This window comes from Temnothorax longispinosus, chromosome 11, assembly GCF_030848805.1.
Source record: "Temnothorax longispinosus isolate EJ_2023e chromosome 11, Tlon_JGU_v1, whole genome shotgun sequence".
Classification (NCBI taxonomy): Eukaryota; Metazoa; Arthropoda; class Insecta; order Hymenoptera; family Formicidae; genus Temnothorax; species Temnothorax longispinosus.
The window spans coordinates 17,167,600-17,186,730 of NC_092368.1; the positions used below are offsets into that span (position 1 = coordinate 17,167,600).

General features: G+C 36.9%; 3 protein-coding genes and 1 non-coding gene across 8 annotated transcripts; 1 reads left to right on the forward strand and 3 right to left on the reverse strand.

Moving 5' to 3' along the window:
• Window positions 1-299: 299 nt before the first annotated feature.
• LOC139822080 (homeobox protein rough) lies at window positions 300-14,730 on the reverse strand. 3 transcript variants are annotated; one of them, XM_071793616.1, is made up of 7 exons: window positions 14,113-14,730; window positions 13,788-13,976; window positions 11,538-12,480; window positions 9,034-10,294; window positions 8,247-8,505; window positions 5,206-5,440; window positions 300-1,974 (listed from the first exon to the last, which is right to left on the reverse strand). In XM_071793616.1, exons 4-7 carry the CDS (start codon window positions 9,232-9,234, stop codon window positions 1,752-1,754), a joined length of 918 nt encoding a protein of 305 aa, XP_071649717.1. In that variant the 5' UTR covers window positions 9,235-10,294; window positions 11,538-12,480; window positions 13,788-13,976; window positions 14,113-14,730; the 3' UTR covers window positions 300-1,751. The 3 variants fall into 3 exon arrangements, with proteins under 3 accessions (XP_071649717.1, XP_071649716.1, XP_071649715.1); XM_071793615.1 differs by having other exon boundaries at window positions 11,538-11,627; window positions 12,334-12,480; window positions 13,788-14,730; XM_071793614.1 differs by having other exon boundaries at window positions 13,788-14,730.
• On the forward strand, window positions 14,138-14,210 carry Trnar-ucu (transfer RNA arginine (anticodon UCU)). The gene has a single exon. It is a non-coding gene; the product is annotated as a tRNA-Arg (tRNA).
• Window positions 14,731-14,870: 140 nt separating the features above from the next.
• Window positions 14,871-16,262, reverse strand: Cia30 (complex I intermediate-associated protein 30). Of its 2 annotated transcripts, XM_071793618.1 has the most exons (3): window positions 16,110-16,260; window positions 15,650-16,026; window positions 14,871-15,519 (listed from the first exon to the last, which is right to left on the reverse strand). In XM_071793618.1, the coding sequence occupies exons 2-3, from the start codon at window positions 16,018-16,020 to the stop codon at window positions 14,997-14,999; spliced, it is 894 nt and encodes a 297-aa protein (XP_071649719.1). In that variant the 5' UTR covers window positions 16,021-16,026; window positions 16,110-16,260; the 3' UTR covers window positions 14,871-14,996. The 2 variants fall into 2 exon arrangements, with proteins under 2 accessions (XP_071649719.1, XP_071649718.1); XM_071793617.1 differs by having other exon boundaries at window positions 15,650-16,262.
• A 614-nt stretch (window positions 16,263-16,876) lies between these two features.
• Cls (cardiolipin synthase) lies at window positions 16,877-18,999 on the reverse strand. 2 transcript variants are annotated; one of them, XM_071793622.1, is made up of 4 exons: window positions 18,563-18,999; window positions 18,137-18,481; window positions 17,333-17,590; window positions 16,877-17,259 (listed from the first exon to the last, which is right to left on the reverse strand). In XM_071793622.1, the coding sequence occupies exons 2-4, from the start codon at window positions 18,467-18,469 to the stop codon at window positions 16,990-16,992; spliced, it is 861 nt and encodes a 286-aa protein (XP_071649723.1). In that variant the 5' UTR covers window positions 18,470-18,481; window positions 18,563-18,999; the 3' UTR covers window positions 16,877-16,989. The 2 variants fall into 2 exon arrangements, with proteins under 2 accessions (XP_071649723.1, XP_071649722.1); XM_071793621.1 differs by having other exon boundaries at window positions 18,672-18,989.
• Between the last annotated feature and the right edge of the window lie 132 nt (window positions 19,000-19,131).

Here is a 19,131-nt window from a genome sequence, read left to right on the forward strand (position 1 = left end):
GAAAAAGTTTTTTTTTGGTATCGAGGCCTTTAGCAATACAGGAATTCGAAAATTTCTATGAAAGAGAAATCGAAAGGTTTCAGAAAGCTTAAGAATTTAATAGAGGATTAAAAACTCGAAATTCTCTCTTGGATCGGATGGAATCTTGGAATCTTTCGGGGCAAAATATCTTGCATTTACAGTTATAAGATTTTAGGAATTGAAAGTTTCTTAAACGAACCCGTAGAGATCCTAAATTAAAACACCTGGGATTTGTTTAGGACATAATAGGAATATTGTATGTATTTTAGATTGTAACGCTATTTTTATGCATTTAATAAACTTTTGTTTTTAGTCTACAGAGCTGTCTTTTCATTCTCCCCTAAACTCGTGAAATACATGCAATTGCAAATTGTACTTATGCATCGACTGTTAAAAGTTACTTGAACTTATTTATAACGCATTGCACTAATTATATGAACTGTTTGCGAAACATGAATAAATAATAAAACTATACATATATATATCTTTTTGCAATTTCGTGTATTCTCGTTATCGATTAAGCATTAATTACTAATTACAGATAAAACATGTTCAAATCTTATTATATTTATATAATTAATTGCAACTCTATATGTTACGTTACTATTACGATTAATTGTGATCGGATTGACTTTTCGGTGATAATTGTTGTTAACATTTTTCTTCGTTTTTGTCGTTTTCAAATCGATTTTACTCTCAGCGTGCTAAATAATAGAAAACAAGAAAAATAGAAGGTAAGTTTATAAACTAATAATTTTACTACTTCAGTGATTCAGTTTTGTTAATTAAAAATTCTAGACCTGAAAGGTGTGATTCCAAACGAAGCAAATCTTGATCGGAAATCCGTTTTACTCTTGTTTTTTATGTGCGGCGGTTAACAACCGAAGTAAAAAAGGTATCTAAGACAAGATTTTCTCAAAATTTTTGAAAATTTTTCCGTAGTACTTATTAGCAATAACGCAGTCGAAATGCGTTTCATTATAGGTTGATCCATACTAAACCAACGTGCATTTTTTTGTTCGAGCTGTGACACTTTCCAATTTTAGCGAGTGCTGGTAAGATTTGTATGAGGCATTGCCGTATTCTTTTGCGATATCGCTATCTTAATATTGTTTCGATACTGAAATATTCTTTTAAATAGTACAATGTACAAATTTAAGTTCTGCCTTTTTAACGAAAATGTAGTTTCGAAGATAATTATTTTTACTTTATTCAAAATGTTTACTAATTTTATGATTATTGATTTGTATAAGATATTAAATATTTCATTTAAGATCTCTCATCATTTACAAATATCTGAATATCTTTAAATAATGAGATTCTTGCGGTAGCGATATAACGGAAATATTAAAGCCATTATTCTGGCTACTGATAACGAACGATAAAACGAACAGGCCTAATGAATGAAGGTTGAAAAAAACTTGTGCAAAACTAAATTGATCAATCACGACTATACACATTGCCTAAAAAGTACTGAAAAGTCGCGAAATTAAAAAAACAATAATACAAGAAAATGTGTTTTAATATCAACAGATATTGTTTCTTTTGTAGTTATCACTATAATGCCAGGAAAGATATTTATAATGCCTCATCATTTCGTGCACGCCGAAAACTGATTGTTGGAACTGCCTCTATATCGCATAACATAGAAAAAAAAGAAAGAAATAAACTTATTGTCAGACTGTGTGTGTGTGTCTTAAATGAACGTGCTGATTGCGCGTTGGATTTAATTAAGTCGTGGACACGAGGTTCGGCGGATTATCGGACGTCTCGCTGCCACTGCTGCTGTAACGCGGTTGATTCTTCGAAGACGAGTCGACGACAATGGGATTGCCGGAGATGCAGGAGTGGTTGGTCACCGAGCCGTAGGTATCTTTGTACAGACAGAGGCCACAGAATCCAGTCGCGTTGTAAAGCGGCAGGTTCACCAGGCCGTTCGACACCGCAAAGTTTCTGTAAACCACAAAAAGATTTAACAACAAAGTTAAACTGTTTTCCAACAATTTTTATGGCGAGGGGGGGGGGATCATAAACGTCGGACATTCGATGCTTTCTAGACGTGCAAACATTGCTTGCGTCTGTAAAAGAAATAGATTGTAAAAAAAAGGAGCAATCAACGTGATCGGTGCTTCCATTTGCCTGAAGTAACCGCTTTTATTCGGCGAGACATTAGGGAAGAGCGGAATCGTTACTTAAACTGTGAATCGCGTGTCGGCAGCCCTCTCCGCTCGTTCACGCTCTAAATACCTGGTTGGTTATTAAATGAAGACTGTTATGAGATGTTCCGCCGTTGAGATCTCAGTCATTTAGAACGTAATCGAGCTTTTTATCATGTAATCTAACAGACTTGACAAAACGCAATTCGACAGTCTGTCCCCTCTATTTTTTCGAAATTTTTAAATCGAAATGTAATATTTTATGTTAAAAAGGTGGACTGAGTTATATACGCAGGCACTATATACTCAAATTAGAAACACAAGATAAGAAAAAGTTCGCCAGAATTAGCAAGTAGCCAATCTTCCAGCAATGAGGAAACAGTGACTAAAAAAGAGAAAGAGGATCCAATATGAAGATAAGTCTTCATCTACAAAAGATGATGCTGGGTAACAATTCTCTGATTGATATTTATATAGCGTTAATCTAAAGCGAGAAGTTTCTTATATGATAAATGATAATTCAATGCAACGTTCCAATGTTCAACATTAACTTCAAATGTTTCAACGACTTGGGGTTTAGAAAAATTGATTATTAGATACAGAGGGGTCCTATACTTAAAAGCCGTTGGAAATAAAATTCTATCCACTCGCTTCTCAGAACTCCCTTGGAAATGTCGCGTAAATGTGCCTCTCAACGTTTTTCGGAGCAAATTGAGATTGCGGAGATCAGGACTGATCGGGGACTGATCAGGACGGTGCGTCCTGTGAATGCGCGAGGGTTGCGACAAGTGGATGAGAAAATCCCGCGGTTAGCACACGGGGGATGCATTTATCCGGTCGTTTATCCGGTTTATCGAGCGTCAGGTGCATATCGACTGAATAACATCCGGGGCCACTCCCGGCGAGTGGCAAGGGTGGAACGAAGGAAGGGGTGGGCGAGGAGATTCGGCGGACCCCGGCCCCGGCGCGTCGTGCGACGCTCGACTGCGGTTCGACCGGAGTTGATACACCGATGTGATACGCCGCTAAATAGCCTTAAGTGGGATTACGTCTCCGCGCTATTGTGATCCGCGGCGGAAGGAGGAGCTCATACAAATTTCGGTCTTTGTGCGGCGCCGGGGCGTTCTCTCGGCACCTCGCCTCGCCCTCGCCTCGCCTCGTCTCGCCCCGCATTACGGAGGGTGCCGTTTTCATCGGGCAACGTCTCTCCTCCGGACCGTGCCGGCCGTGTTCTCCGGAATAATTGTTCGCGACGGGATCCGGAGTTTGATTTCAGGTGAGATGGTCGACGGTTCTCGCGATTTAGGATATTTAGAGGAGTTATTCGAGTCCCGTTGTTGGCAGCATTTCGAAAATTGGAGAATTTATGTTTCAAAAAGCCCAGGATGACTTGAAAATAATTTTATATTTTAATGATTTCTTATGGAAAAGAGTAAGTCGAAAATAAAATCTTTTTATACATTTTATTTTCAAAAGTAATTAATTTGGAAGCTGAGAAATTAATAATTGAACTTCTAGGGGCTTTGTCTCATATATTAATCAGTTGGTTTTGTCAGTAGCTATCAAAATATTTATACGTTCAGAATTTATGAAAAAATATAATATTTTATCGAGAAGATGAAAGCAATCTTAATATTTTAAGCATAATTTCTTTAAATCCGTTTTAGATTATCTATAATTCACGTTAGAATTTAGAATAGAACTTTATTTATAATTTCATATATTCGTTGTATATTTATATAGGTATTCTCTGAAATGTATTTATAAATATATTCTCATTCTTCAAATGCTTTTGTATTTATACTCGCGCGCAAAATTACGAATTCTGTCACAATTTGCAATTCGTTTAAATTGGATTCGTTTAGTAGCTTAAATCATTTCAAACTGTTTTATTGAACGGAACATCGCTCTTTATTTATGTATTAATAGCCGCGAGGTAGAAATTTAATAATAGAAGGTTTTTTATCTAGAAAGCGTGCATATTATTAATTTTCAAATTACGTTTCTCGAAAATAAGGCCTCGTGTGAAAAGTCTTATTTAACATTTTACTTTTGGCATAGAACGTCGTCCCCTTTTCGGTTGCGCTGAATCAGTTCTCAGAGGTTTCCTGTACGAAATAATAAATTGTTGAATGTAATCGTACATGTTCAACAGCTTTGCTGACATATTCGTTTAATTACACTTTTCTTTCTCATAACCAAGTTTCTGATTTCGTTAATTTTGAGAATTTTATCTTACACTAACTTTAACCTTCACTGAAATCTCTAAAATAAGATTCAATTCGGGGAAATTATCTGAGCATTATAATTTTGCGTTGCGTTTCCGTTACTGAAGTTGGAAATTACAAAAATTCTAAGAACAGCTGATGAAACTAATGGCCGTGCGTTAATAGTCGCATTGAAAGCACGATACATCACGCTGACAAGATAACAAATCGACTGGACGCATCGTGCGTGGGATGCAAGGATGTGGGACGTATGCGAAAATTGCCATATGTTCCATATGGTCCTCTCATTTTTCCCACGTTAGTTTCAACGGAGAGAAATTAGACAGCGTGGCTCAAGTGGTTTTGAGAAATAATAAGCGGCAAATAAAATTATCCTAACTTACGAGAGAATGTCCTTTTGGAGGATCGGAAAATCGATTTGCCTTTCGCATCTCCTTAAAGCTTATAAAGTCTTGGAAGTCTTTGCGTTTATAGAATATTGCGAAGAAATAACGCGCTGCAATAGTGGTGCTACAGCTGCCTGAAGGAAGTGATACGCGAATAGAAATGCATATATAGAATTCGTGCGAAATGTACATACATACTGGTTCAGGAATTGAAAAATTTAGATATTTAATGAACTAAAAATATCACGACCTGATTAAAAACGTAAGAAAGATCAAATTTTTTGAAACGGTTAAGAATTTAGAAGAACGAATTCCATTGGTATATTCGTAAGGAAATCCAGAAAGAAACGAGATTATATTTTAGATAAGAAAATGGACAAAATATATAATAACAGGAGTGAGTTGAATGAGTACCGGTACTGCTGGTCTAGCTGCGCCTTTTCGATTCTTTTGTCCTTGGCGCGCCTGTTCTGGAACCAGATTTTGATTTGCGTCTCGGTAAGTCTCAAGGAAGTTGCGAGCTCGAATCTGCGTCCCCTCGAGATGTACTCTCCCCGCCGATACTCGACTTCCAACCTCAGTGTCTGTTCGCCGCTGAACGTCGTCCTTTGTCTTCGCGGTCGGCCTTCTTTCCTTCTTCTGCGCGCCACTGCGAAGAAAGAAATGCAATTCTGCAGGGGCAAGAAGTTCCTTTCGGACACATCTATCAGAAAATTCACTCGCGTATGATGATAACGCGATGTCCATGCGATTATTTTAATTCCATCTGCGATATAAACTATTTTACTGATTACGCACTTTTCAACAATTTAAAAATTGGACACGCGTGCGTCGTAATTTGCTTTCTTAATACTTCAATTTGATTATAATCCTCGTTTTTTTTTTCAGCACACTTGGTAGGGATTCGTGAAATAAATCTGACCGTGGTGTAATTTCATCTTCGTGATGGAATAATTAGGATGTACCGAAGAGGGGAACACGGAGGAAGAAACAGAGCGATATCGGAAATTGAGGCTTCCCGAGGCTTCGTCCAATCTGGCGTAAAGCGGACACGGGATACTAATTGCGCCTTGAACCTCATAACCGCTTAGAGCAATTCGAGATAGATCCGCGCGATAGGGCTTTCAAGAAAAATCTGAAATATTTCATTATTATTTTGTCCGAGTTTTTCTGAGAAAAATGTTCCAATTTATATATTAAAAAATCTGAGAAAATCTTAAAATTCTGTGTCTTGAAATTTTCATACAAATTCTGATTAATAATTTAAAAAATTCTGAGACATTTTTTTCACCGAGTGTAGCAATAAACGGAGGTAGAAAAATTATTTCTTGCACAGCATATGTTCATTTCTGTATCACGTCGATGATACCGCGGCACCTGTTAAGCATCTCTCTCGACGTTCAAACGGAATAAATTGGGATCGCGGGGATCAAAGCGTGATATACGTCACCAGGCATCGCCTGGTAGGTATAGATTCCTTGCGATACAATTTAAGCCTCGAGTCGGCAATGCGCGACTTACAAACACCCGGCGCGTGTATTTTCCGGCGAGTCGAGTCGCGGGGTGGCTTGTGAGGCTTAGGCGGGCCGGGAGAGGAGGAGAGAGAGAGAGCCAGGTTTTTCAGGGAATACCGCGACGCGTATTTCTCGCATTGAGGAGCGGCCAACTGCGATTCTCGTAATCTCATCACAATATCGCGACGAAGTGTCGAAGCGGGATAAAACCGCGCGCGGTTTGTCCTCGCAATGTTTTTGTCAAACTTTCCAGATGAAGAGTGAAATTCGTTAATTCGTCCCCCTTCCCTCTTCGCCAACGACTGTCGCGATATCCTCAGCGGGATATCCTCGGAAAGCCCGTTTGTAAAAACTGTTGGAAGTGATATCCAGTCAAAATCCGCTGTCGCTTTTCACACCGCACTTGTCCCATTTTTTAAAATCCATCGTTTAACTGCGAGGGGTGTTCGGTCGGAACGCTCCTGTTTCACAGCTGATATACCGTTCTATAACGTTGTGTAGCTCGAATAGTTTCCGAGACAATTGGAAGATTTAGAAAACTTTCGACACGCGGGCAATCGCGCAATCGAGATTGCGAGGAAAAATGAGATCGTTCGGAAAGTTTCCTTTAAATTTTTTAGTTTCGTAGCAGCTTTCTAAAACGAAACTTATATCCGTTTGAAAATAATTACTCGCCGAACGTTCCTAGGTGATTACTATTGATAGCTCAACGGAATGTCGAGTATTTTGGAAACAAATAATTATTTTTTGTACTTGAAGAAGCTACAATTTTCATATAGAATTCTATTTTCGAATACTTTATCAAAAATCCGTCGACTTTCCGCGTAAGATAATTTTTCTTAAGATAATAAAATAACGCCTGATGTGCCTAAAAATCTGAAAAATAGATATAAACGAACAAGGTATTTTTCGAGAAAAAAAGCCGGGCCATTGAAAAAAAATGTTGGAAGCTTTACTATAGATTTCAAAAGGCATCTGAATTGATTTCCTCGAAATAATTCCCGTGTGGGACTGTGCGCCATTGTCGCGCAGAGGAGACGACAGAAGAGTGCCTCGATATCCTCCCCGTCTGGACGGTGGTCGTGTCCGCTCGGCGTCACGTAATGCCGGCATCACAAAATCTGCTTACTGATTCGCGAATACTCGAACGCAAAGACGTCTTTCGATTCTCAGCTTACGGCAAGAGGAGGAGGGGGTTAGAAAATATAAGAGAGGAAGAGAGAGAGAGAGAGAGAGAGAGAGAGAGAGAATCGAATTTTTAGAGACGCGTTATGCAGTCAACTATATTTCCATGTACATATCTCCATGCATGATGGATGCACGGATGGAACAGAATGCTTGTTTCTTGATCAAAAATACATTGCGATGATGCCACGTAGAATATTATATGAAATCCATCCTCTAAAATTCGAGATTTTAGTATGAATATAATTTACTATATACTAATGTTATATATGAATAGTATACTATAATTTTGAATAAAAAATGTTTTGAACGTCCAACTGACCACCGCTAAGATCTTGATATATTCTCAAAATGTCTAACGATTCATCCAACTGCTCGTTTTACTACTATAGATTTTAACGTAAAGAACCTCGGTGAGGCCAGTTTATTTTCAAGTATTTAAAATCCGAAGAGTCATAAAAACAATTTTGACATTTTCAAAAAATTCGGAATGATAACGCGAATTATTAAGCCAAAGAAATTACTTATTGTTAGTAAAAATAAAGCAACATTTGTCAAAGCTAATTTAATTACGTCGCGTCTTGGTGAACGTTAGATTTATTGCCTGATTAAAATTGACTTAATAAAATTTAATAAAAGGATTTATGTGCATTGATTATGATTCTTCCAGGACAATGAAAGACACGTGTGTGCCGTGTATTAATTGCGAAAAACTGAAATTTACAACGCGAAATCGACGGGAGCTGAGAATCTTACGGAAGGCTGAGAATCCTTGAAAGTGGTGCTCGGCGATGGACTGATGATTCGGCAGAACGTGAAGATGCGGCGGCAGCGTGGGCGGATGCGCGAGCTGCGTTAGATGAAAAGTCTGACCGGGTCCCCGCGGAAGAAATCCGTGCAGGAAAGGCAGCCTCACCCCCGTGAGCACCGAGTCCTTCTTCGTTTCCTTGCTCTCGAATATTTTACTATTCGCGACGTCGCTTGGCACTTTTTCGAGGTCCTTGGCGTGTGACACCTTGCAAAAGATGGAACGGTGACAGTTTTTAATCCAGATATATTTCGATACACATCGATCGGACTTAAGACTTTTCTTAACTTTAAAGAAGGGTCGATCTCTCACAAACTCCAAGAAATTTTTTTAATGGTTCGAAAAAAATAAATCGTAAAAAGTTAAGAGGAAAGAGAGGGATTAAATACAGATTTATTTTCGCGCAGTTTCTTAAAACACATGCGTTCAATTAATGTCGCAATCTTATTTTACAGTTGTCTAGTTACACTGTTAAAATAGTGTTAAATTATAGTATTCAATTTAAGTCACTTTTAACCATTTCTATATAGGTCGCCACTGCTCCTATTCAATACGTTAATTTAACTAAACCAATGGAGTTAAAATAATACTGTTTTGTGTTAAAATAATAAATTTCGATACACATGATGGTTAAAAATGACAAAATATTATTTAACTCAAAATATTGGTCTAATACTTCTTTCATTCTTTAATATTTAACGTTGAATATGTTAGTAGAGAGAGGGATCTACTCACAGGCAACATTTTGTGTGATTCGGGTGAATCGGAAAGCGCGTGTGATGCTCTCTCCGTGATCTCCGGCGAGGAATCCGAACTCTCTCTCGCGTGATCCTCGTCCTCGTCATCCTCCGTTTTCTTCGTCGCCTCCAAATGGCCGTAAAGCCGCGCGAAGAAACGTCGCGGCGACGACGGCCTTCTCGTCTTCTTCGCGGACATTTTTACGAACTGTAGATTCGATGATTCATACGGCACGGCGTCTCGAAGGATTTACGAATATTTCTTCCAGGTAAAGCAGGATAATCTAGAAAGAGTCTCTCTCCTTAAAGGCGGAATTCTTCCAAATAAGGAAGACGTTTGAAAGATTTCTTCTTCTTATTGAAGAATAAATCTCGGAAGTTCTGTGTTTGTCAAAGTATTCGCTTCTAGGATGAATAAATGGATCTTGAGTTCTTGAACATGGAGTATTTTTTTTTTTCCAAAAAAGATTCAGGATCTCTTCCGTCCAAATGTCAACGGATTTACATCGGTCTTAGAAAACGTTTGACCGATATTCCGAGGACTCGATGCTTCCAAGACGTTCATGGGAACCAGAACTTAGAATTTCTAGAACGCGGAGTTTCACGGTTTCACCAACCAAATTTTCCAGTCCTTTTGAAAGTTTTATAAACCCGATTATCTCTCATATGTAATTCACTTTTCTTCCATTTCCTGATTCCTTATTGCTCCTTTTCATTATTATCGAAATTCATTTTCACTCGACGTCGCTGTGTCCCGAATCAACTTCCGGTATAATTAACTTCACAAGAATACAATTGTCCGATCATGACTGAAGTTATCCCGCGGGATTCTCGAAAAATTCGCACTGTATGCGGCGCCCCGCGGGACCGAGGATCAGAATAAGTGCGGCGGATTCCGCGAGCTGGAGGACGTCGTCAGTTTCTGCGGGGTGGCACGCGCGTCTGAATCACCTGGCTGTCCTCCATTCTCTCACCTCGTGCCGACTGGAAGCGCGGGACCGCGGTACGGGGGGAATATCTCCCTTCCATCCGGAGATATCACTCCACCCTCGGCCACCCTCCCTCACCCGTGCGGCGCTGCACCGCCCCTATGCGAAATCGCACGTGCGGCCGCATTTGTGCGGCCGAAAGTTTTGCTTCCTGTGAACGGATAAACACGCGATACCCCTTAGGATATCCCCAGAATTGATCGTTCCAGTCTCGGCCTTCTTCGAATGTCGCGAAGCGTTTGTGACATCGTCCAAAGACGAAGATTCTTGCTGAAAACGAAAATTACGTATTACGATCTATAATAATGAATTATCTATAAATTCTTTAAAAAATTCTAAAAAATTTATAGCTTCTTAATAAAAATATCAAGGAATGTTATATTTGTCGCAAATGTACATATACACATATTTAATATAATATATTTTAATTACCTGCTTTTTAGAACAGGTCGACAATTATTTCAACGAATATAAACTATTAAATTTTAGAGGCTCATAAATACAAAATAATCTTACCGCTTGGAATTGTTAATAATAGAGCTCATCTTACGATTAGTGGATTGTTCAATGTCACACACATTTCTCCAATTGTATAAAATTATATAATCCATTAATTATTAATTATTTGCGTATATTTATACAGAAATACAATTTTTTTAAATCTGAAATTTAATCTCCGGCAAATCGTAATATGCAGTCTCTTTTATGCTTAGATAAATAATAAATATCTTTGTAACTTTGCGACTTGAGATATATCCCAATTTTTTAAGATAAAATACATGTAGTTTTATAAATGTCACATGCACTAAACCGTGTGCATGGATTCGCAATGCAATAAAAAGAAAAGGATACATTTTTGAATAAACAATGAAGGAGGAAAATACGAGTTATTTTAATAATCGCGAGGCCAATCAGGCGTTGTTTCGCGAGGAAATGAAAGGGGGTTTTCGCGAATAGGAATGAAAAAAAGAACCGGCGCGCGCGGTTTAGCGTGAACAGCGAGATTGCTGTGAGTTCATTCTATTCTCAATTTTCTTGCAATGAAACGAAGCGTTGCCGATGAATCCCGATTATTATTACTTGTTGGCATTCAAATGTTTCCCCTTCGATTCCAATCTTTGACCGAAGTATTAATTCTCTATACCGGCCGTTTCTAATACAGACTGTTACATTATTCAAGCAGTAAGCAGGAGTAAATCCAATTGCGAAAAGTTTAAACTCGTTATAAAATATAAAGTTTGTGACGTTATCTTATTGTTAGATATATGTATATATATAGGATGTTCTACACTTTAACAGCATTACTTAATTTTTTTATGATAAATATTTTAATCAACGTGTAAAATTTTTTTACTTTTTGCTTTGTCGTTGCTTTTTCTGATAGATATTTCGATGAATTTGGACTCAACTTTTCGAAAACTTTTGGATAATTAAATCATTTTTAAGTTATAAAAATTTAAAAAGGGTTTTTCTTCGAAATAAGGCTCAGAAAGTCAAATGATAAAACTGTTACCTCCGATTCGAATATGCCTTGAAAATTTCAATTTTTAATTTGTTCGCTGTATAGTTCATCATTGAATTCAGAATCCGTAGGAAATTCAGTCTGTAAAAATACAAAACGTTGCCAATTAAAATTTTCGAGATATTTCGTAACGTAACGCGTCATTATTATTTCATTTCAATTTCATTTTGCGCAATATTTCCAATATTCATTTTCGATATATTATCTCTCAATTATCTTTAATTCGTGCATCACGTTTCGTACACATCCGCATCGCCATTCCATTCCTCAAAAGATCAAGCGAGATAACGCGGCGACAGAACGGAAACAGCGATAGCAACAACGAGCGACAACGCGAGCTCCTGCAAAGCCCCCCCGGCTATTAAACGCTCGCCGACGCTCGGCGGCTAAAAAACTTGGGCAACACTCTCCGCGGCATCCCAGCATCATGGACCATCCGCCACCACCCCTTCGGTCCCTCTGCCCCATACCACCCCTTTCGGTTTCCCGGATGATCTGATTGTTTCACGTTCGCATGAGATTTACCTGCACGGCGGCGGCGGCGGCGGCGGCTGCGGAGCGGTGGAGGCGGATTCTGGATGCTGGGACCAATCGGGTGGCGGTCGGAGATCGATGTAATTAGAGAGGAGCCAACCCGGCGAGAGGCCGGAGACACGGGGGTGGCATGCGCGGCGAGCAACGCGCCCGCGCCGCGGTGGGTGCCCGCTCTAACGCTTCTCGCGTGTATATGGGTGTCTAATTCCCTTTGTGCGTCGCCTATTGTCGGCATTACGATTATTACGCTCACGCTGATTTCGCTCGTCGTCGTGTAGTCGTCGTCGACGCGACGCGACGCGACAATACAATTATCGTTATCCCCACGGTCAATACGCGACGCCGACGACGAGCGGCGTCGCGGGACATTGCAGATGCGCGCCGTTTATCGACGTGTTCTCTGGAAAACAAATTGTTGTTATTATTATTATTATTATTGTTATTGTTATTATTATTGTTATATGTTGTGTTGTTGTTGTTACTTTTTCAAATTGGCAGGAAAACAATGAGCTATTCAAAGTATTTTGGCTCGGTCGTCGCGCTGAATGAATAAATCGGAGCCGCGAGTAAAAAATTGCGATAAAATAGCAAATTTTTCACTTTTAAATAAAATGTATGTGTGTAATGCACAATTACAATATATTTTAAACTATATTAAGATGTTTATTTAAAGTATATCGAATATATTAATTTGTACGGCAAAGTCTGTACAGAATAATCTCTCCGAAAGATGTATTCTCGGAGATTTTTGGACGTTGAAAATTAATTCGCGTTTAACTGAAGATTGAACGCGACAGCTAATTTTGCAATTTATTTGATATCATACTGTACTTATTTATTCATATTTAAATGAAAGCAGTAGTAAGATTTCTAAGCTATTGCTGAATAAAAAAGTAATTTCTCTAGAATTCTTATTTCGAATATATTTTCGAATAAAATCAACCGAAGCTGAAATAAAAGATCTAAAAGTATTTTTCCGACTTGATATTCATGTGAGCTTTTAATTTTCGAAGAATTTGAACAAAATTGATACAGTCAATCCTGAGATATCTCGAAGTACAAATTTATTATTAATATTATTATTAGATATTATTAGTTTTGTATTGTCATTATTATATTCTTTTTACCTTATCATTTTCTTTTCTATTTAGTCTTTGGCTCACATATACACACACACTTTTTCTTCGCATGGAATAATTTAGAAATTCGAACGTCCAACGCGTCGCTTATAAAACACAATTTCGGCAAACTCATTATTCTTCGTAACGTCAGCATTGGCTTTTAAACTAGCAACAGTAAAAAGTTATCACAAACAAGAAGAGTATTTACATTGCCCTCTTGAATGACTTTAGGAAAAGTTCTCTTTAGATTCTCTTTAGATTTAAAAAAAGAGATTTATTATAATACAAGTTTTTCTGCTACCGTTTTCTTACTATTGTTACGGTTTCTTATGAACAGTCAGTCATTATACATATACTGTAACGTCTGTAACCATTTTATTATGAAAAAAATATTTTTATTTGAAAAACTTAGTGACTTCGCATTTTTTATGAAAAAAACGATTCTTGATCTATAAAATGATATAAGTGATAGCGTGCATGAAATAAATAAAATGTTTTCTTCAATTATTATAAATATCTCTAAAATTGCGAGATTGTTACAACAGATCGGCTTATGTATCTAATACAATTATGAAGGAGCTTTTACTTATTATTGCTTAGAAACTTGGGACGACGAGACCTAATTGTTAGGATAGTCCATGGTAACTTTTTTTTTCATTATATCGCACAATTGTTTCCATATTTAGAATTTATCGACCAATATATGACCATAAATGTTTCTCAAAATAATCTTTGTCAATCTTTTATTCTCTCTGTGATTCCTGAACTCCTCGATCTGATAAAGAAAATACATCATTTACCCTTTAAAACAATTTTCACCGAACTTAAAAGATTCTACAAATAAAATATCAAAATAATATGCAAAAGTTAATAATTTTTTTTATCGCGATAAATTAATGGTGCTATATTACTTTTTATTTCAAGGAAGACTACCAAGTCCCTTTGGCGCAGAGGATAGCGCGTTGGACTTCTAATCCAAAGGTCGTGGGTTCGATCCCCACAAGGGATGGTACTCCTTTTTCTTCTTTTTTTTCATTCTTCTTTTCTCGTTTTGTACAGCTGTACGGTTCTTATTTTTTATATAAATAGTAAAAAAAAAAAAACAATTATGAAAAACCTGACAAATCAGAATATGTTTTCTATTAATTTTTACTTATTATTACATTACTCAATATAAAATTTAGACTTGTAGTAGACACATAGTATTGGACACACACACGCGCGCGCGCATACATACACGTACATATTCATGCAATTTGAAATCTAATTTGGAGGCTCTGTAACTCGCGCTAGAATTCGGCATAGATATCTATTTATAATTTCATATACCGTACAATACTGAAAACGTTCAAAGAATCATGATAATACATACATATTTAAAGCAAATATGAAAAAATACACATATATATATTAAACTATATACATATGTATTTTTTCATATTTCATATAAAATTTCCATATTTTTCATATAAAATTATAAAAAACCTTCTATTTAAAAAAGCCTAAAAAACCTCTATATACAGAGGATTGTATTTTTAGGGGCAGATATCCAGGAGGAAAAGCCACTTAAATTGTTTAAATTTTTAATACCACATTCTATGACTTTTCCCTTTTCCTCACACTTAAATAAATATAATGGCAAGCAAGCTTGTCCTTCAACCCTTTTAGATTTGCTAAATAAATTAAATTAAGTTGAAATTTATTATTCACATATTGTACAATGTATATTCTTTTTTTACTGCTATAGCTATGTCATCTCTGCACAGATGGTATAACAATAGTTATATCTTACATACTAAAATTTGATATCTGAAACATCGTAAGATTCATAAGCAAACTCTTCTCTATGGAATTCATCATACTCCAAACCAATATAATCGATTTCTAGTCTGAAGTGACCGGAAACGTCGTCCGCCAGCGATATGCCGAGATTCGAAATCTCATGCAGCTCGATCGGGATCTGCGCATCCTGCAGCCTGCCTTTACTTGAAAATATGAACTTGGAGAATGGTACCCTGACGTATTGCCAATAAGGTCCGCCTCTGGTGTGGAACACGTAATGATACACGTCGTTCCAAGTCAAGTCAAATATGCCTCTGGTATTGATATTCAGCACGTAGCATCTGCCATCTCCTCTAACGCGAAGGACGATATGGGTGTACTCTGTCCAATCGTGATAAACTTCGCGCTTGAAAGACCTTCGTTTAGGTATACTGTTAATATTACAATAGCCAGCGTACTTTACTTTCCCATCTTTGGGTACACGGTTGTTTATTGTGCCCGAAAATACCCCAGTCCCAGTAGAAGACATCTCCAATCTGGAAAGAAGGAAACAGTAAGAAAATATAGATATGTAACGGTTGAGAAATGTATATAACATAAAAATATGTAGTATTATATATATATATTTTTTTTATATAGATATGTGCATATAATTTATGTCCTTACTTGGCTGTTGAAAAACCTTCATTGTAATCACTGTCACATGTGACAACCCACTGATCCAACGACTTCGGATCGCCCTTAAATCGCCAGACAACATCAACTTCGTTTTGTCTGTATATAAAAATAGGATCGTTTCTCAACTTTTCCCTCACCTCCTCCATCAAAAGACCAAACTCTTCCTTAAACTGTCGGTATCCTTCGCTCATTCTACCAAGAATGGTTAAATCTTGCTTCGGTGGTGGTTTATCATACTTTGATTCATAACCAGACCTTCGATCCTGTTGAAATAGACACGATAGGCTTGAAGTCGCGTGCAATTTTCTTCTGCCGATCACAAAGTCTGTTAATATCTTGCTAAAGATTCGCCTATTCATATTTGTCTGAGATTGTATACAAGGATTAGTAAGTTAGGTTATCTCTTCCGTTCCTTTTTAAATTCATTCCAGATGCAACTTTTCATTACATTATAAATCCTCCTTTGAATATATACAGTGTCTATGCAGTGTAGAACAACTTCTTATTTATAATTCTACAAAACTGTACATTTAAAAATCGGATTAATCCCGAATGTCCCGAATTGATCTCGTACACCTCACGTAACTGTGCTATATTTATATTACACTACAAAGTGCAGATCATAAGACCCAAAATGCAGAAATTTAACTCTATGTAAGTTTTCCAAACAATGCGAGGAAAAATCTGAGAAAATGAGAAAATATTCCTCCGAGATAAAAAAAACAGCAAAACCAAGGCCATTAGAGCTATACATTACAGTAAAGTACAGAAATTCAAAACTCAAGGGGTAATCCAGAAAAAATTCCAATTCAAGAACTAGAAAAAGTAAATTAAACCGAGATTAAAGTCAATCTGCATTAAGAAATGAACATAAGATGTTTATATCAGATTACTGTTAAATAACTTCATATGGAGCAATAATCAGAACAAATAATTGAATTTGCTAAGATTTCTTTTACACTAAATTGCCATACATAAAGAGAACAGATTACCTGGGAAGATTTTGTATGAATTTTGGAGTTTCCAAAGCTACTTGGGAATTTTATACAAAAATGTATAAAATTTCTATAATATCATTCTATAATGTCATTTTTCTATAATAAAAATATCTTGTATATCATCTTAAATATCGTACTTTACAAAACCTTATACATATGAAGTCCCGTAGACGAGTACCTTTTTCAAAAGGTTTCGAAATTAAGAAAGGATTATTAATCTCTGTACAAGATAGTAGATATAATATATAGTACATACAAAAAGAAGCAATATACATCGTACAATCTAAATAAATGAGGGATAATATAATACATATAATATACAGTCTGGGTCTAAGGTGATGTTCGCGTCGGGGTTTTCTTCTTCCTCAACAATTTATACGTATCCTTCGATAATAGATAACTGGCACCTCCTGCAACCGTTGTGAATGCCGTTATATAGTACAGGCATTGCAAGATCGGATGGTCTACGAAATGATAAACTGGTGATGCCAACGTTCCAGCAATCAGAGCCAGTTGCACTCCGGTGTTTAGCTTGCTCGTTAAAGTCGGTGCCAATTGTACGGTAGCGTGCGTAGGATCGAAGTACCTTGCCAAGGTTTTCTGAAATTACGTCACGTCGAGATTAATCCACCGACTCACGTTCGGGCAAATGGTATGTAACGGAATTACGTACCGGTGGAGGTAAGGAACGATATCTAATGTAAGATGCAGCAGTTACTAGAACGACGTCGCGCGTGACAACGAGACAAGTGAGCGGAACTGGTATCAAGCCGACCCAGGTCAGGGAGAGAAACATCGTCCCGACGAGCAACTTGTCCGCGACTGGATCCAGAAAGCTTCCGAGTTTCGAGGCCTGCGACGTCCAGGTGCGCGCAATCCATCCGTCCGCCAAATCGCTCAGTCCTGCAAACGCAAGCAACCATAGCGCTATCTACGCCATGGTACAGATATTTTTTTAAGACACCTGTAACACGTGACACGCCATACAATTGCAACAAAGTCAATTGAGAAATTATAATTAATATATTTTCTATATTATTAATAATTAATGAAATATCTAGAATGTTATTTTATCAAAACATAAATAAAACATGCTCTTTGCTTTTTAAAATAGAAATTGCATTAGCATTATGAAAACGAAAGATATGTTTAATAAATGTTTCATTAACAAGTTAACAAGTAAACGGTAGACTTTGAGAGTACAACGTGGTTAACAATCCATAAGTTAACGTTATAACAATTGTTAATTACCAATAAAGTATACAATTATATAAATCAGACGATTCGGCTCTGCTTTAAGCCATCATCAAGCGTCTGTTTTATATAATCATGTATCTTATCCGTTTTATAATTACGCACCGTTAACTCTGTTGCATTCTCAAAGTCTATCTTTTACCTTACTCGTTAATTTTAGTATCGAGAGTCCTTAGTCCTACTTATCCACTTATTTGAACGTATCTTTGTCGAAATATCGTACCTGATAATCTTGTGTCAGGATCAAGTAACTTAAGAACGGTGATGTTATTATACGACCTATGCAAATAAAATTGGGTATCGTCCAAATGTTTTCCCTTTCAATGATCTCTTCCACTTTTCTTCTGGTATTTTTAAAATTTTGCATTATACGTATTCGTAATGCTTTCTTCTGCGTCCGTTCGTTCGCCCCGATACGCTGCCTGTAGCGATTTTCACTTTCTTTGACGTAGAATCTGGCTTGGCACATAGGTATGTACCGTCTTAAGCAATGCTCTATTAGACCCTTATTCAAGGCTGTACAGTGTCCAAAGCGTAGAACAGTAAAGTAGTTCATAATTATTTGCTCCTACATAAGAAACAGAATGAAAAAAACATTACTTTCAATAACATCAAACGTAACTTGATAAATACAAAGCATGCTCTCTACCTATTGCAGAGATAAATAACGGAATACTGTTTGTCACTTAGTTTTAAGAAGATTATGTACTATTTTAGCGAAATTTTCAATTTCTAGGCTTGGTTCTGCAGAAACTGACCTGGCCCACCGTCGCACCTGGAAATATTCCCTTCAAGTTGTTTATTTTAATTTCAATAAAGCGCAACGTTATACGTTATATTTTCTGCAATAAATTCTGAAATATTCCATGAAACGTCCCGAACTGAATTATTTAACTCCACGCACGGAATATGCGCGTGTCTTCTGCTCGCGACGAACGACTTTATTTTGGAGGTTAGATTTCGCAGACAGAGACAGAGTGCAGACGACCAACTACTCATCATAACACAAAATACAAGTAATTGAATTCACGAATCACTTGAGTAGAGAGGCTCCAAAGTACATATTGATATATTAATTATTATTTGTTTTATGTGCAATTGTTTAAGAAAATATAATAAAATATAAGACGCCGTTATAACAAATAATAAATTTTATTCAAATTTAATTATAATTATATATATTAGAATAGATAAGTATAAAGTATATAACTCTGACAA

Coding starts and splice junctions, on each gene's coding strand:
- Cia30 (XM_071793617.1), bottom strand. CDS start 16,020: ATGAATAGGCGAATCTTTAGCAAGATATTAACAGACTTTGTGATCGGC. Junction 15,520..15,649: donor GAAGGTTTTTCAACAGCCAA/GTAAGGACATAA, acceptor CCTTCTTTCCAG/ATTGGAGATGTCTTCTACTG.
- Cls (XM_071793622.1), bottom strand. CDS start 18,469: ATGAACTACTTTACTGTTCTACGCTTTGGACACTGTACAGCCTTGAAT. Junction 17,591..18,136: donor TCCTGACACAAGATTATCAG/GTACGATATTTC, acceptor ACCATGGCGTAG/ATAGCGCTATGGTTGCTTGC. Junction 17,260..17,332: donor ATCGTTCCTTACCTCCACCG/GTACGTAATTCC, acceptor ACGTAATTTCAG/AAAACCTTGGCAAGGTACTT.
- LOC139822080 (XM_071793616.1), bottom strand. CDS start 9,234: ATGTCCGCGAAGAAGACGAGAAGGCCGTCGTCGCCGCGACGTTTCTTC. Junction 8,506..9,033: donor AATCACACAAAATGTTGCCT/GTGAGTAGATCC, acceptor ATCTTTTGCAAG/GTGTCACACGCCAAGGACCT. Junction 5,441..8,246: donor TCAAGGATTCTCAGCCTTCC/GTAAGATTCTCA, acceptor CTTTCTTCGCAG/TGGCGCGCAGAAGAAGGAAA.